Source organism: Priapulus caudatus, unplaced genomic scaffold (genome assembly GCF_000485595.1).
Source record: "Priapulus caudatus unplaced genomic scaffold, Priapulus_caudatus-5.0.1 Scaffold373, whole genome shotgun sequence".
In the NCBI taxonomy this organism is placed as follows: Eukaryota; Metazoa; Priapulida; class Priapulimorpha; order Priapulimorphida; family Priapulidae; genus Priapulus; species Priapulus caudatus.
In genome coordinates this window covers 153,612-170,343 of record NW_014577434.1, presented here as the reverse complement: position 1 = coordinate 170,343, position 16,732 = coordinate 153,612, and the positions used below count along the sequence as shown (strand labels likewise).

The 16,732-nt window shown below is 42.2% G+C and overlaps 1 protein-coding gene across 1 annotated transcript in view; it reads right to left on the bottom strand.

Moving 5' to 3' along the window:
* Positions 1 to 16,732, bottom strand: part of LOC106809661 (nesprin-1-like) — a gene marked incomplete at both ends in the record, with an annotated part of 51,510 nt that overhangs the window by 29,223 nt on the left and 5,555 nt on the right. Inside the window, 21 exon segments of the mRNA XM_014812826.1 lie at positions 3,107 to 3,291; positions 3,712 to 3,834; positions 4,184 to 4,375; positions 4,694 to 4,847; positions 5,223 to 5,411; positions 5,787 to 5,931; positions 6,165 to 6,306; positions 6,546 to 6,707; positions 7,093 to 7,389; positions 7,747 to 7,923; positions 8,209 to 8,369; positions 8,698 to 8,857; positions 9,221 to 9,329; positions 9,619 to 9,764; positions 9,978 to 10,073; positions 10,338 to 10,499; positions 10,794 to 10,928; positions 11,752 to 11,919; positions 12,226 to 12,369; positions 12,484 to 12,663; positions 12,982 to 13,125. Of these exon segments, the coding sequence (XP_014668312.1) occupies positions 3,107 to 3,291; positions 3,712 to 3,834; positions 4,184 to 4,375; positions 4,694 to 4,847; positions 5,223 to 5,411; positions 5,787 to 5,931; positions 6,165 to 6,306; positions 6,546 to 6,707; positions 7,093 to 7,389; positions 7,747 to 7,923; positions 8,209 to 8,369; positions 8,698 to 8,857; positions 9,221 to 9,329; positions 9,619 to 9,764; positions 9,978 to 10,073; positions 10,338 to 10,499; positions 10,794 to 10,928; positions 11,752 to 11,919; positions 12,226 to 12,369; positions 12,484 to 12,663; positions 12,982 to 13,125 (3,371 nt within the window).

The following is a 16,732-nucleotide window of genomic DNA, read 5'->3' as shown; positions in this document are numbered from 1 at the left end:
AATGACAGGTATAGGACGTAGATGATGAATGGCAGGTTATGACATGATGATAGGAATGGCCGTGTATGAGCGATGATAGAATTGGCAGTGTTATGCGTATGGGGATAGAATGGCAGCATCTGTCATGACAGTATGATAGAATGGCAGTGTATGAGTATGATAGAATGGCGTGTTATGACGTGATTGATAGAATGGCAGTGCATACGTATGGATACGAATGTGGCCCAGTGAAATGGACATATATGATAGACATCGTCAGTGGATATGACGTATGATTAGAAAATGGCCGTGTATCGTATGCAATAGAATGCGACAAGTGCAGGACGATGTATAAATAATAGAATAAGAGCAAAGTAGCTAAAATAGACATATAAGATAGAATGGACAAAAAAACGAAAAAAAAAAAAAAAACGAGTGGATAGAATAGATGAATAGTGAAGCAAGATAATAGCGTATGATAGGAATGGCAGTTATGACGTAGTGATAGAAATGGACCGTGTAAATAAATTATAGAGTAGATAGAACCAAGACAGAATAATGAACGATATGAATAGAATGGCGAGCAGGGCCGCTCGGACGTGCAGTGTATGACCGTTAATGAATAGAAGGGCTAGGGATGACGTATGATAGGAATGGCAGTTGCATGAGACGTTATTATGATAGGAATGTCAGTGCATGACGTTATGATAGCGATGCCGTGTATGACGTATGATAGAATGGCCGTGTCACTTGACATATGATAGAATGGCCGTGTATGACGTTATATGATTAGAATGGCAGTGTCGTATGAGCGTATGATAGAATGGCCAGTGATATGACCTATGATAGAAGTGCCAGTGCATGACGATGCATAGCAATGGCAGATGCATGACGTGTGATAGAATGGCCGCTGCTATACGTATGACTAGCAATGGCAGTGCTAATGGTACGGTAGTGATGAATGGCAGGCTGTATGGACGATATGACTAGAGATGCAGTGCATAGACAGATGATAGAATTGGCGAGGGTGTATGACGTATGATGATGGCCTGTGTATGACGTATAATAGAATGGCAGGGTATGACGTATTGATAGAATGGCAGTGTATGAGATGATAGAATGCGACTGTAATGAACGTTATGATAGAATGCAGTGACATGACATATGCATGAATGCGCAGTGCTATGACGATTGACTAGAATGGCCTGTATGACGTATGATAGAATTAGTATGGCTCAGTGATGACGTATAGATAGAATGGCCCGTGTATGACGTTGATGGATAGAAGGCCGTGGGATATGACATTATGATAGGAATGGCTCGTGTATGACGTATGTATAGAATGGCAGTGTGATGGACGGCTAATGATAGAATGGCGCGGTGTATTGACGTTATATAGAATGGCCCAGTGCATAGCGTGTTATTGATCAGGTGGTGGGTAGTGCATTGGCATACGTATGATAGAAGTGGGCGTGTTATGACGTTTTTATGATAGTAATGTTCGAGTGTATACGTATGATAGATTGCCAGTGTATGACGATATGATAGATTGGCGAGTGCATGACATAATGATAAATGGCGTGTTATGACGGTATGATTGAATGGCCGTGTTATGGACTGTATGATAGGAATGGCAGAGGTAGACGTATGATTAGAAGTGGCCGAATGTATGACGTTATGATAAGAATGGCCGTGTATTGACATATGGATAGAATGGCCGTGTTATGACCGTATGATAGCAATGGCGAGTGTATGAATTAGTGATAGATATGGCCGGTGGTATGACAGTGCGCGTATGGATAAGAATCGGCTGAGTGTATGAGCCTATGATAGAATGCAGTGCATGACTAATTGGATAGATGGCCGTGTATGACGTATGCAGGTTAGAATAGGCAGTGAGTAAATAGAACGTATGATAAATGGCCATAGTATAGACGTATGGAAATAGAATGGCCGTGTAAATGAATATGATAGATGGACCGTTGATATGGCTAGCGTGTATGAATAGTGGCCGTGAATATGACGTTGATAGAATGGCCAAAGTGAAAATAATAATATGACAGAACTATGATAGAATGGTGCAGTGCCATGACATAGTGAATAAATGTGCAGGGACCAGGGCATGACGTATGAACTAGCAATGGCAGTGGCGCCACCGCAGTGACGCTATGAATAGAATGGCCGTTATGACGTATGACTAGAATGGCCGTGTATGACGGTATGATAGGAATGCCCAGTGTATGACGTATGTGTAGGCAACTTGTTTGTCACTACTGATAGCAGTTGTTGAGTTGTATTGATGTCGTATACTGTGTGCCAGGTCGTATACAGTCGATTTGAATAGAACATGCGCAGGTGGATATAACGATTATTTATGGTATAGAATGACAGTGTCATGACGGATGATAGTGAATGGCCAGATGCATGAACATATTTTGAAGTAGCTAATGCAGTGTATAAACGCCTATGATTAGAAGTGGCCGTGCATGGTGAATGATAGAATGGCCCGTGTTCATGACGATGATAGAATGGCCGTGTATGACATATGATAGAATGGCCGTGGTAGGACGGTATCAGATAGTAATGGCGTGCTTATGACGTTACTGCATAGACATGGCCGGTGTATCGACGTTAATGATAGAATGGCCTGTATGACGTATGATAGAATGCCCGAGGTGTATGACGGTATTATAGACTGGCCGTGTATGATCATATGATTAGACATGGCCATGTATGCACGATGATAGCAATGGGCAGTGATATGACGTAGTGCATAGAGTGCGAGGTCCGCGTGTGTTGTATGACGTATGATAGAATGGCCGTGTATGACATATGATAGAATGGCCGTGTATGACGTATGATAGAATGGCCGTGTATGACGTATGATAGAATGGCCGTGTATGACGTATGATAGAATGGCAGTGTATGACGTATGATAGAATGGCAGTGTATGACGTATGGTAGAATGGCCGTGTATGACGTATGATAGAATGGCAGTGTATGACGTATGATAGAATGGCAGTGTATGACGTATGATAGAATGGCCGTGTATGACGTATGATAGAATGGCAGTGTATGACGTATGATAGAATGGCCGTGTATGATGTATGACGGAGCGTCAACTCACTTTTCGATGACGATCTCGCGGGTCGTGACGACAGTCGTCACGGATCCGTACGACTGCACCATGTTCGTGACCCTGTCCTGAAGCTCAGCGACCTCCTTCGTCGGAGTCTTCATCTGCATCTGTTCAACCTCCACAGACACATTCTCTACGAGTATCGCCTTCTGCTCTGCATCCGTCTTCAGGCTCTGTTCAGCACCGCGCAGAAAAAACGATTCGATAAACATACCGCACAATATAATGTTTTTTTTTATCAAAACTCGCCATATTGCTTGGTTGTGGATTGAGAATTGTTGATCGAGAGGTTCGCCATTGGTTGCCTTTTGTTTTTTTTCCGGGTCTTCAGTTCCACGATTTTTTCTTTTTTGCCTTCGGGCAGGAAAATTATTTTCTTTTTTTTTTCTTCCCGGGTTGCCTTGGTTTTGGTCGGGGAGTTTTTGCTTTTTTTTTTTGTTTTGGTTTTTACCGGTTGGGGGGGGGGGGGGGGGTGGGGAGGCCACCCCCTTTTCTGCCTCCCATCAACTACTACTATGCAATAATTGTTACTACTACAGTATCCTTCACTGTTACACCTATAATTAGTGATAGCATCATCCTACAGCACTGACCTTAATGTCCTCAAGGTTGTGCTCCAACTCAGTTGGTTCCAAGGTGTTTGTCACGGCAAGTTTCACTTGCACCGAGTTCAACCACTTCTCAAGTTCCTCCATTTTGTCATAGAAGTCAATCCTCTACAAAATTCAAAACATTACACATTAAACTTTAATATGGATAATTTACTCCCAGACTCAAGTCTCAAATTTTCCATTTCCACCACAAACCGATAATGGCTAATGGCAGCAGGAAGAACGGTTTTATTGTTCTTGCATTTCTCAATCTCAATCGTTTTTATTATCCTTACTATTCTATCTCAGTAACTGCATGCTATTTATATGATCCACAAATGTACCTATTCATGTACCCACCCCCCACCCACACGCACGCCTGCTCTCTCACACATGCACGCACGCACACATGCACGCACGCACGCACGCACACACACACACACGTAATATAACTGCAGATGAGTGCGACACAAACCTCCTTGATTCTGTCCGTCAGGTCAGCGATGCACTGGCGTGTTTGCTCGAGCAAGGTCACGTACTCATCAACAATCTCCTTCTCTGAGCCATGTACAGGACTCGTCTCTGCGACCTGTGGCGCCAGCTGGTGGTGCTGCCGCTGCAGGGACTCCACCTGAAGGCGTTTTCCATTCATCTCCTCCAAGAGTTTCTAGTAGGAATCAAGTACTTTTCATGTTTACCATTTACAAGGTTTTACATAAATACACTGACAATATAGGAAAGAAAAAGATGACGGCACACGACTAACTTAGCCTGTTAGCACTGCCCTAATTGAAAAGCCTATGTCACTCAAAACAGTTATATTACTATAAGGCAGCAATTGTACCATTAAAGTATCATAATAATTAATTAATGAAAACGAAGCAATTTATTTTAATAAAGTATTTATTGAAATATCGTTTAATTAATTAAGTCACCAATGTGTAATTAAAAACAATGAATATCAGATTGCATCACTGCAACCTACCTTGTAGCAATCCAGTGCCTGCTTCAGACGCATGACAGCAGCACTAGTCTGCCCAACGTCAGCGCTAAGCGATGTCTGACACTGCTGAAGCCATTCCCTCAGCTTCCTCTCTTCCTCTGTGTATGTTTCCCATTGCTTCACTAGCATGTCAATCCTGCCACAAAGTAATAGCAACAATGACAAAGTGCAAAGTAATGGCATCAGCTGTTAACCTGACATATGTGCGACTAAAGTCTGGGTGGACAGTGTGGCTAATTTTCTCTTGCTATATTGTTTTCAACCCTACGAACTTTCACGATCATATTACTCAGTGAGAGATCCCGCCCGTATCACAACACCTTTGTTCAGCTAACACCACCAACGCATCACATTTAGTCACTGAAGATATATCTGTTCACAGGCATTAGGCATCAGTCATTTTATACCACACTTTAGATGGAATCTATTCAACGTTTAACATCATAAATGACAAGTCTCTGCTACCAAAGAAACCATCCTGGTAGCAGCTTGTGCTAGCATACGCACGCACCTCTTGATCCTCTGCTGTGCTGCTGCTTGCAGGGCATCCCACCTCGCTCGCAGGGTGTGCACTTCCTCAGGCACTGACGCAAACTCCTTCGCCTGTGCGACAATCTCCTCCAGTAGGGGGCGGTGTCGCTCCACGTCAGCCATGAAGCCCTCATGTGCCTGCTTCAGCTGCTGCACTTCCTCTGGATTCCTACAGTAGAGCAGAAGGCAAGCACACACTCGTGAGCACATTGCAAGTAGAAGGACATTTCTTGTATCTTTACAGGTGACAGTTGTTCAAACTACATCCATTACAAAGTGCCATACGTACTGACATCATCTCGTGTCGCTCCCAGCACAACCAATATGGCATGAGTGTGTGTAATTGTGGATTGAGGAAAATTTGCGTCGGTGCGTGACGAAAGTAATTTGAATGATATTTATTACGTTATTCTATTTTAAATTTTGTTGTTCATTTGGTTTAAATTATGTCAGACATCCACAATAGCTTATCGCGAACATTTGTACTGAAAAACAGGACGGACCTTTGCATCCATTAATGACTCTTAATTGATAAGTACATTACCTGCATAGAGGCGTTTCCGTGGCAACCGTGGCCTCGGCACTTTGCATGCTGGCCAATAGTCTTTGCAGCTTAGCCAAATAGTCCTGCAGCACTGACGACTCGGTGGCGACGGCCATTCTTTGCTGCTGGATTACAGCTTCCAAGTCTGCAACAACATGACGTCGGTATTTACGCCCAAACCTGTTTGTCTGTGGTAAACTATGGTGTCTAGTGCTACACATTCCCTGATTACATGTGCATTTGAACTTTGACAAAAGCACCACGTGAAAGTCAGCTTCGATCATACTGGGTCACATACAATGTTGGTAAGTTCACATAACTCAAGTAATCATTATTCTCACGGGTTGTGTCTAGGGATACTTAATATTATGACAATACCTTTCATCTGTTGTTGTAGAGGATTGATCATCACCAGCATGCCAGAGCAGACGCGTTCAGGCAACTGTGCTGCCACCTGTGAATACTGTGTCTCCAACTCCCCTAGCAACGGACGCTGCGTCGCCATCTCAGATTCAACATTCTATAAGACAGTGAATACTGATTAATAAAAGTATTTTTTTAAAAGAAGCACTCCTAGTTATTACCAAGAAATAAAAATAAATATATGTATTGTACTTGTCCATTACATAGAAATGGTTTTACACTCTGTGCTCTCGCACCTAGCTCAAATTATGTAAAACAAGAGAGAGCTATTGGGTTGTCGTTCAACCAACACCCAGCTAGAACTGGTGACGAATACAGATCCTAGCCTATGCTCACCTGAAGTATTTGCAGTCGGTGCTCAAGATTTGCCTGTGGGTTGCTGGCTTCTGTGACTTTTCCCTTAGCAGCAACCAGCCACCCCCAGAGCTGTGTTGCTTTGTCCTCCATCACCTGCCAGGTCTGCGCAAGTGTGTCTAAGTAGTTGACCTCTTGTGTCATCTATAGTACAAAGCATGCAATTAGAAAGAGCAATGTACAGTATAGAATCCACGCAACATACATAAAACTACTACTGTTATTGCGGAATAAATATCACGATGTGTGTGTTTGCATAACACTAAGAGGGCAAATTATTTCTAACGATTTAGGTACATTTGGGTTATTACACGAACCTGAATATCTAGTAACTGTGGACTGATTATTCAATACCTCTGCGCATTATGTAATATATACTCTGTCCACAGCACACAACAATAAACATTTCTTGCTTAGCATCACATGACTGAGAAGATACAAATGCAGGTATGAAAACTTCCGGCCTGTTTGTCGCACACAAACATTAACATCGCATAAGATTTGTTTTCATGATGTCAGGTGGCGCTACCTTCTGCGAGACAGCGTCGAAGCGCGTCTCGACCTCCTGTGTCTCAGCGCGCAGCATCGCCTCGCAGTCAGCACTGACGCGCGACGCCAGCGCCTCCGTCTCGCTCTTCATATCCGCCATGTTGCTCGATCCCTCCACCAGGCGGACGTGTGCGGCCTGCTTCGCCTGTCTATCTGCCTGGATGCGGGCGTCCGAGTCTAGCTCTCGCTGTCGCTGCAGCTCTGCCTCTGCACACTGTGTGGCTGCATCCACCTTCTTCTTGTCATCCTTACGCTTATTGAACAACACTATGATGCACTGCAAGAGAGACAAGGTCACACTATGATGCACTGCAAGAGAGACAAGGTCACACTATGATGCACTGCAAGAGAGACAAGGTCACACTAAGACAAGTGACAGCAACAGTTACAACCTTGCTGAGACACTGTCAGACATCATGAGACAGACGTTTTTTTAGGAACCCTAAACCTCAAAGTTTTATATTATCCATTTTTGTTAATCCATTTTTTATGCACGAACAAAATACCTACTATTATTTGAGTTTTACACATGGGGAAATAAAAGATTACCAGCACAGTATGGTTACTGTGAAATTTGGGGTCAAAGGTCACATTAATGATCATGTCAAGGTCACGTTAAAACATCTGCACATGCCTTGAGTTCATCAACGGTGCTGGTCGCCACGTTTCTCGTCTGCCGCCATGTTTGGTCGAGCGTCACCGTGACTTCGCTAACGAATCGTGGCGCGTGCGCTTCCTGCTGCAGCTGCACACCCTGCTCAATGTCCGTCTCTATCTCACCCGCCTTCTGGTCAAGCTCTTCCATCACCGCCTGTTGGGGAGAAAATGAGGCAAATAATAGACATTTAAATAATGTACGAGCACTTTTTCTCTTAGTGGTTTTTACTTTCCGATTCCAACACATGCCGCCAACACCGAGGTGGTGATTAAAACCTGGCTTCGCTGAAATTCTACAGTTCAATTTAAATTGAATGGCATATGAACACCACTATGAAAAAAAAACACATCAAGAACAGGTGCTCTGTATTTATCGATCAATTTTACTTAAGAACCTTTTGTCATTTTAACCATGCTTTAAAAGTAACGAAGACAATACCTGGTGCTCTACCAGCATGTCCTGAGTATTGTTCTGACTCGTGACCTTTGGTTCGTCTACGACCTTCAATCTCATTGCCTGCAGCCACGTGAGATGGCGGCCAGTCTTATCTCGGTATGTGTGGCACTTCATAACGGTTGTAGTTTGGACAGTTGTCACCTCTGAAGACACAAGAAATAGAAGAGCACTTACAATGTGTATACGAACATGAGGCGAGTGCACACTGTGACTTATATAATATATATATATATATATATATATATATATATATATATATATATATGTATGTATATCTATATATGTATTTACACCATATAATATGGTACCCATACACTACATTACAACTATATTGCATTCCATAAAATGCGTAAAATAGAATTGTTCAATTAGAAATAACTTATTCAACCCTAGCAGTCTCTACTAACTGAGTAGAAATGTAGAGTCCATTACAACTATATGATTGATGAAATGTTAGTTGGGGGTGCTGACCTAGACCGGGTACTATGGTCTCATATCTGTTAACGAGGGCATTGAGTCGTTCCTTCTCAGCGGTTGCCACGGGCACAGGTGTCGTCTGCCGCAGGGTCTCCAGCGTCTGTAGCAACCAGTTAAAGTGCTGCCTGTGGTGTTCCACCTGTCGGCAGATGTCCTGCAGCAAAACAGAATAAGCTGGTTGCAGTTACCATGTCTCTAGCTGAATGCATCGCTACTTTCTATCCATTGCATTCGATGTTTACGCTGATTGGAGATAAAAGCTATCAAGATCGCCATCTGTAAAGGTGTGGGATCTCACGAGCCACGTTCTCTTGTTAGTAAGATTACATCCTCCATTCTTGTCAACAACAGAAAGCATTAAAGCTAAACTGAACTCAAACAGAAATGTACTTCCATATTTATAGAAACAACTTTATCATGACAGTCACTAAAGATAATTGTTTGTGTCCACTGTACTTCTTGTTAAGTGCTGAAATGCACAACACCTGCTGTGCATCCATTCGAACTTGAATCCTACCTTGAACTTGTTTAGCTTTGCTTTATACTCCTGAGTACTGGCAGCATCTTGCTGTAAGTCCTGCACAGCAGCGTCAACACTGTCCATCCAATTCTCCATGGCAACGAACCTGCGACAAGAGAAGCCATGATGAATAGATAACAGTTACCTATTGTGTGGCACACGCGCACCACATGCACACATCACAACATCACACACCCCATATCACACATCACAACACCACACACCCCATATCACACATTACAACACCACACACCCCATATCACACATCACAACATCACCCATGACAACATCACCCATGACAACATCACATATCACACATTACTAAAGTAGATGTCTGAATAGGCAGTAGAAGAATGTAGTCTTAGAGACGACTAAGAGGAGATTTCTATGCGTACCTGTCGTTGTACTCTTTCCACTTGCCGGGCATCTCCTGCAGAAGTTGTCTCATTGTCTCTGCCCTCTCTCTGAGCTGCTGCCACTGTTCCTCCAGTGTTACATACCGTGCAATGAGAGAGTTGTCCTGCGATGGGGGTGAGCTTTCCTGTAGTGAAAAAAGTGTAGGTACATATTGGCCTCATATATACAAATTACCGAAATAGTGAACCTTGATTGAAAAGTGGTTCTTTTTGGTTAATTAGCTTTTCAGCTAGTTTGCGTTAATTCCAGACAGTTGTGAGTGGGGTCACATCTGTGTGTCTGGTTTATTGAGCAGGTTAGCAATAGACATAGAGCATGTTCCACTGTCATTATCTACCTGAGAAGAGTAAACTGCCAATTTTTGGGCCGACACTTTCATCAGCTTCAGCAGTTTCTCGCAGGTTGGGAAGTAATCACTGTCATGATAGAAGGCCTGCAAGTGAAGAGCAACGATGGCAGTTAATACAATACCACAGAAATTAGTGTTTGCAAAATAAGACCACAAAATGAGTGATATCATAAAAATTATATTATTAAAATTATCACATTATTCACCACAGACTACTTCTGCTTTATGTTTGCAATTCTTTTACGTCAGTTATCGCAAGAGAATTCGGCCCTTAAGAAAACATACTGACTCAGAGTTTAAGATAGATTCTGCATGTCCAGCAGATTTTCCCTGAAATGAGATTCTCACCAGATGTTGTTGCAGCAGTGCAGCAGATTCATACTCCGCTTGCATCTGCACCTCTTCCATGTCAGCGTTGTCCTGTCCTGACTTGAGCAGGGGTACGAACTGTTTCTCATTTTGTCTGAACTCTAGCTCTATCAGTCGCATCGGTGCCCGGTACAGGGTGTCCTGTAAGATTTCAACAGAATTTCAGACACTACATTATTTCAAAAGAGTATCGCATATTACAAGCCAAGCTTTCTCAAACGTGTGTCATTCCAAGGTCACCTCCCAATTTATTCGTCTGCTGCGGTATCTAGCAATTACCATTCCGGTAGGATAATCGAATTTCGCACAGTGCAACCTTTCCCCGAGTTCATCAAATGCCATCAGTAAGTGCATCTAAATGCGTAACGCAACAATGCGACACTTGTTTATCTCGGGTAGCTCTCTTGTTTCTGCTGCGCGCTGTGTGGCACTCACCTTCCAGCTTGCCTGCAGCTGCGCCATGCTGGCCTTCGTCTGCATGGCCGTCTGCTCATCTGCACTCTTCACAACATCTTGGCTCGCCTGCACACACCGCTGCAGCAGACTCTGGTCCACCTTCGTGAAGAAAGCCTACAGAGAGACAAGTACAAGATTCGTCAGTGTAACAGTAGAGGCAGTATATGGCACTCGTGTCGTCAAGCTAATCTTTAGTAATTTCTTGTTTTCCGCGTGCTGTCGGAAAATTACCAGTGGTGTGTTAGTGGGTGGGTCATTTCTTACCACTTGCTCGACATGTATCATAGACAGACATTCACATGCAAGAAATTTGTTTACCCAAAAATCATACATTATTTTCTAACAGAATGATTATTCCTTATCAGTTACTCTAAGGCAAAAAGAACATCGTTAACAGGTAGCTAAAGTATTCGCACGTATTACTACACTGTTGTGCTGATATCCTTGACTATTAAAGCAGGGCGTGAAATTAGCACCGACTCACTGGCATATGCTGGCAAATTACTTGGAGGGCCGGTAACATTTGCAAAACACCGGCCCTCCGAGCCGGTGGTTTCAGCCGTGTTAGCGAGTACCTACATTTTTATTTATAGCCTACATTATTTATAGCAAATAGCCTACATTACTGTTTTACCTGACGGATATCACGCCATAACCTATCAAGATTTTACAAATTTGAAATCGAGAATGCAAGCGTGAAACATGACATTGATTTTACAAACAAATTTGTGAGGGCTGGTAAATTATGGTGAGGGCTGGTAAAAATTACTGTTACCAGCCCTCTGGGCCGGTGCAAAAAAATCTGAAATTCGTGTCGTGTTAAAGTGTGACGATATGAATATGTGATAATATCGATTAAATTACTCTCATAATACATGAATTTGTAGGAAATCTCCACAAGTAGCCAAGATGGCTGCTCATGCTTAGCAAGAGAGACCTTGTGTTTGCTGATGAGGTTAGTCGTGCTATCATCCTCATCTGCCATCACATTGTTTGCTATCTGTAGCCATTCTTTCAGCTGCATTCTGTACTGGTGATAGCCACCCAGTGATGCAACAGCTTTCTCCAGTGCGTGCTCCCACTCTGCTCCTTGCTGCATGGCTCTCTGTAATGCGTAGTGTTGGGAATTGGTCTACATTTCATGATCAGTTATTGAAATTAATCTATTCAAAGGCTAAATGTAATGCTTGACAAACTCAATTAAACAGAACATGACTAGTATTAGATTAGTATTTAGATTAGTATAGTATTAGACACAGACTATTCCACATTGATAGCAACAACGAACAAAAAATGAAACATTGACTGGCCTGAAGAACGAATACGAGATTTACGCATACATGAAATGTAAAATGTGTGAGCCGGCTGAAGGGTATACGATGGCGATCCCAACTAACAGCGATAAACTCACTTGGAATCTGAGTGTCAGCTCTGCCCAGTACTGGTGCAGTGCGCTCGTTCTCAGGTTTCGTAGGTTGCTCCTCAGCATCGCCTCTACCAGCTTGTTCTTGCTGTCCAGATTCGACTTGTAGATGGAAGTCTGGGCAAAGCACACCTAGAAGAAGTAGAATTTGAGACCGTCAGTCAGTCATTCAGACAACCATTCAGAGAGACAGACAGGTAAGAGACGGTCAACCAAGCAGGAAGAGGCATGTTCAGTGCTGCCTACCTTGTGCTTTCCCAGACGTGCCTCCATTGCCTCGACATCGTCTGTGACTCGGTGTGACCCCAGCATGGCCTCGCGCTCCGTCAGCCATGTTGAGATGTCCACATATCCACTCTCGAGTGCCTGTAGCCTCGGCACCTGCTGCTTGAAGCCCTGCTGAGCTTCAGTCAGGTCTTTCCTCATCTGGAGACATGAACGCAAAACAATTATACACACTCTGCACCATTCACGTGGTCAGCGATACCACGGATTACCTGTTAAATGATAGCATTTGCCAATAAAATGTAAGTGCAGCAGAAATCTAGAGGATTGTTATTGTACAACAAGCTAAGTTATGTTAGCAAGTTAATAAATAAGTAAGATACACCTTCCTTAAGTAACCACCTTGCGGCATTATGTACTTGAGTTCAGTTACTTAAGTTTAGTACATCTGCTTAGTAGGTTATGTTGAGTTTAGTACTTTTAGGCACTATACTAAAGTTGATTAACTCAAGTAGCCACCTTAAGTAGTCGGTCCTTTAGTGTCTTGAGTGTGGTAAGCATGGATGTGACCTGCTGCTGGGTGGACTGTTTCACGAGGCCCTGCGCCATCTTTGACAGAGACAAGAACTCATCCTCCTTCATGTCCAAGTCCTTCAGTTGTCCCTGCATAATATATAAAGAGTTATCAATACAGTCCAATGTGTTTTACCAGTCATCTCTATGGTACTGATGCCTGTCTATAAAAGGCATTTCCCTTGCGTACTGTATACGCCTTATTTTTCGCGTACAGATATTTTCGTGAATTCAGACTTGACGGACAGTGAATTATGAATTATTCGGATATTGTTATTTTCGCGGAAAATTAAACCACCGCGAAATATACAGCATTGACTGTACTACAAATTCATAGCTCCATGTAGAGCTACACAATGTATGTGCAGCCACAAATGTACACAATGTATGTGCAGCCACAAATGTACACAATGTATGTGCAGCCACAAATGTACACAATGTATGTGCAGCCACAAATGTACAAAAGATTATACTACTTTTTCGCGGTTTAAGAGTTGTCTATTTTTTACTTTTACGTCTTCTTTTTAAGTGCAAATTCAGACTAAAAACTATCGCGCTTATCTGTACGGGGTCGGCCATGCAGGAACAGGCATTTGTGTACGGGTAAAGCTCTGACAAGAACAGATGAGGTTTTCGTGAACACAAAGTCTCATGCTGTCAAATCGGCTGGTCCACACAAACTGCAATTTTCGCTCGGAACACAGGACAATCGCATCAAGTTGATCGTGTAAGCAGGGTCGACTCGTCTTCGCGATACACAAAAGCTCATTTTGTCATCGCACACAAAACTCAATTTTGTGCAAACCGAGCCAACAAAACTTCGAATGGTTTCGAAGACGTCACAAAACTCAATTTGTGAACAGGTTCAAAAACATTGAAACACAAAACTTAACCTTCTGAACCGGGCGGCCCGATCCAGAATCTCATTGGCCTCAAATATGGCTACACGCAAATGTAAAGAAGTGGCTACCATGGGTTCAGAAAGCTTGAAAAAGGGGCTGGAGAAATGTGTCATGGTCCGCATTTTGTTTTCTTCTGACCAAATGGTAGCCCTTCTTAATGCGTGTGCCATATTTGGCAACAAAATCGCATTTTGTGGTAACGCGTTGCGACGCCGAATGTGAGTTTTGTGTTTACAAAATTGAGTTTTGTGCTGACAGGATTGAACAGAATTGAGTTTGTGTCACAAAATTGAGTTTTTTGGGACCAGGAATTGACAGAATTGAGTTTTGTGCTTCACAAAATATGTGAGTTTTGTGGGCAGGATTGACAAAGAATGTGAGTTTTTGCTGTTGCACAAAATGACTTTTGTGCAGACAGAATTGAGTGTGTGCACAAAAGTTGAGTTTAGTGAGACAGAATTGAGCTTTTGTTAGAGGCAAAATTGCAGCCCTGTCCTGCATTGGCCGGCCCCGCTAATCTGAAGCTCACTGCAAAACATACGTATGCAGCGCATAATACTATGAAAATAAAAATAGCTGAGAACGCCTTTGTTTGCTTGAGGCAGTAAGAAACAGAGAACCTATAACTGATATCAAGAGTAGATAATAACACTCTTATTTATAATAGATAGTAATAATAATTGCTGATATTCATAAACGTTATAAGGCTTGTGCAAACATTTATTTCTATATTGAGGCTTTTTTAATTCAGATGTCCACATTTGATAAAGCTAGGGCAAACAGCCAAATTTGTGAATGCGTAAATATTCCTATGAATTAAAAACCAATGTCTGGTACATGACAAGGTGTATTGTAGCGCTGCATTACTTCATGTAACTATTTTTGCCATTTAATATGTGTGCCTGGAGTATTATTTGTTTGCCAAATCACAACGCAACTGCAGCATGCTTTTTATGATAAATTTTGCCTTATAAGGAGCTTTTCCAATCCGACGGTTAAGCCGCAATCTTCATATGCACAGCTGCAGGATAACACATTACACATGAGATAAAATACAAGGAACATTGTGTTGGCGCAGCCCACCTGTACTCTGGCCTGCAGTTCCTCTATCTTGTAGTCTGCTGAAGTGTATGTAGTCTCTCTCCATGACCTGCAAGTCCCATCTCCTGTTTGCCCTCCATGATGCCAGTATGCTGGCTGATGCTCTAACTCATACTGCAGTCTGTACCACCTGTTACAGCAAATCTCGTCAAACACCCAACATTTTTTCATCCCTCAGCAAATAAATAACAGGTCGAGGGATTGGCAACACTCAAACAACACTCAATCAAGAGCAGATAAATACTGAGGTGGACTCCAGTGCTGAGCGAAATGACTAATGGCACACATAGAACAGTTTTACACCTTAGGCTGACGGATTCTTTACAACAGCCTATACACATAATGTTGCACTATATACGAAAACCAACAAGTCAACTTTCCTGATGTCTAGCTGCACAGACCCCAGAGAATTTACGATGAAATAGCAAGGTTAAGGCACATACATAAAAGTTGGCGTGGAAAAGAGCTGGGATAGATATATATACTTGTTATAACTATATGATCGTGCATATGATAATGTGTACCTGCGGTTTTGCGTGATTCCTACTTTGTTTAGTCGAACATCGATGTCATGAATGTGCTCTGCCTTGATCCTCTTCCCTTCTACAACACCTGTGATCTTGTATTTCTTGAAGTGGTGACACACGCTCGCATAGTCCTTGAAAAAATCCTGCAATAGAACAGGCCTGCTAAGAATCTGCTAATGACATTATATACATGTATATGCAGGAGCGTATAATGACAAATCATTGTATTTGTATTTGTCATTGTACATAATTAGTATTCGCTATACGTATCTTATTCGCCTATTCGTATTTCGTATACATATTCGTATTTGTCATTATACGTCCTGCCTGATGCTATATGTATATGTATATATATATATATATTATGTGTATATATATATATGTGTGTTGTTTATATATGTGTTTTACTTATATATTCTATACCTTGAACGCTTTGTTTTTTTTATAATATTGATAGTATATATATATATATATATATATATGTATATGCGTGTGTGTGTTGTGTGTTGTGGTTGCTGCATTCTGCGTGCGTTGCGTAGCGTGCGGCGGTGGCACGAGCGTGCGTGTGTGCAATGGGTATTATGCAATATTCATCATGTGTGTATAATCCTGTGTGAATGGACCTGCATTTTCACTGCTACTTATAGCTTAGGAAACATTACGCTACAACCCGTTCACATACTTCTACTCCTAGAAAGAAATTGGCAGCTTTTTAAAATAGAATGCGAGGGGGGGGGGTATGTCAAAATATCCCCCACATACTTTGTGGTCCTCGATTTTTCTTGGCTATATACTGCGTGTTCTGTCGGGGGTGGGTTTGTATCTGGAAAGGCTGATCAAGGATTTCTTCCCGCCTGGTTCACCCATGCACCAATGTGACCAAGTGTACTCGGCAGAGAGCTGTCCAGCTTCCAGCGCCACTTTTGCGCAACTGCAATAAAGAATGACAAACATTAAGGCTAGAATGCGGTGTCAAAGGAAATGACAGATATTGACCCATGCAAAGTATGTATAGTGTTTGTAAAGTTGATCTCAAATTCAATTATGAAACTATAATATGTTAAGATTCTAATATAATACACACCACTGATTCCATCATTATTATTACCATTTATATCTATTTATTATTATTATTATTATTATTATTATTATTATAATTTCGCATGC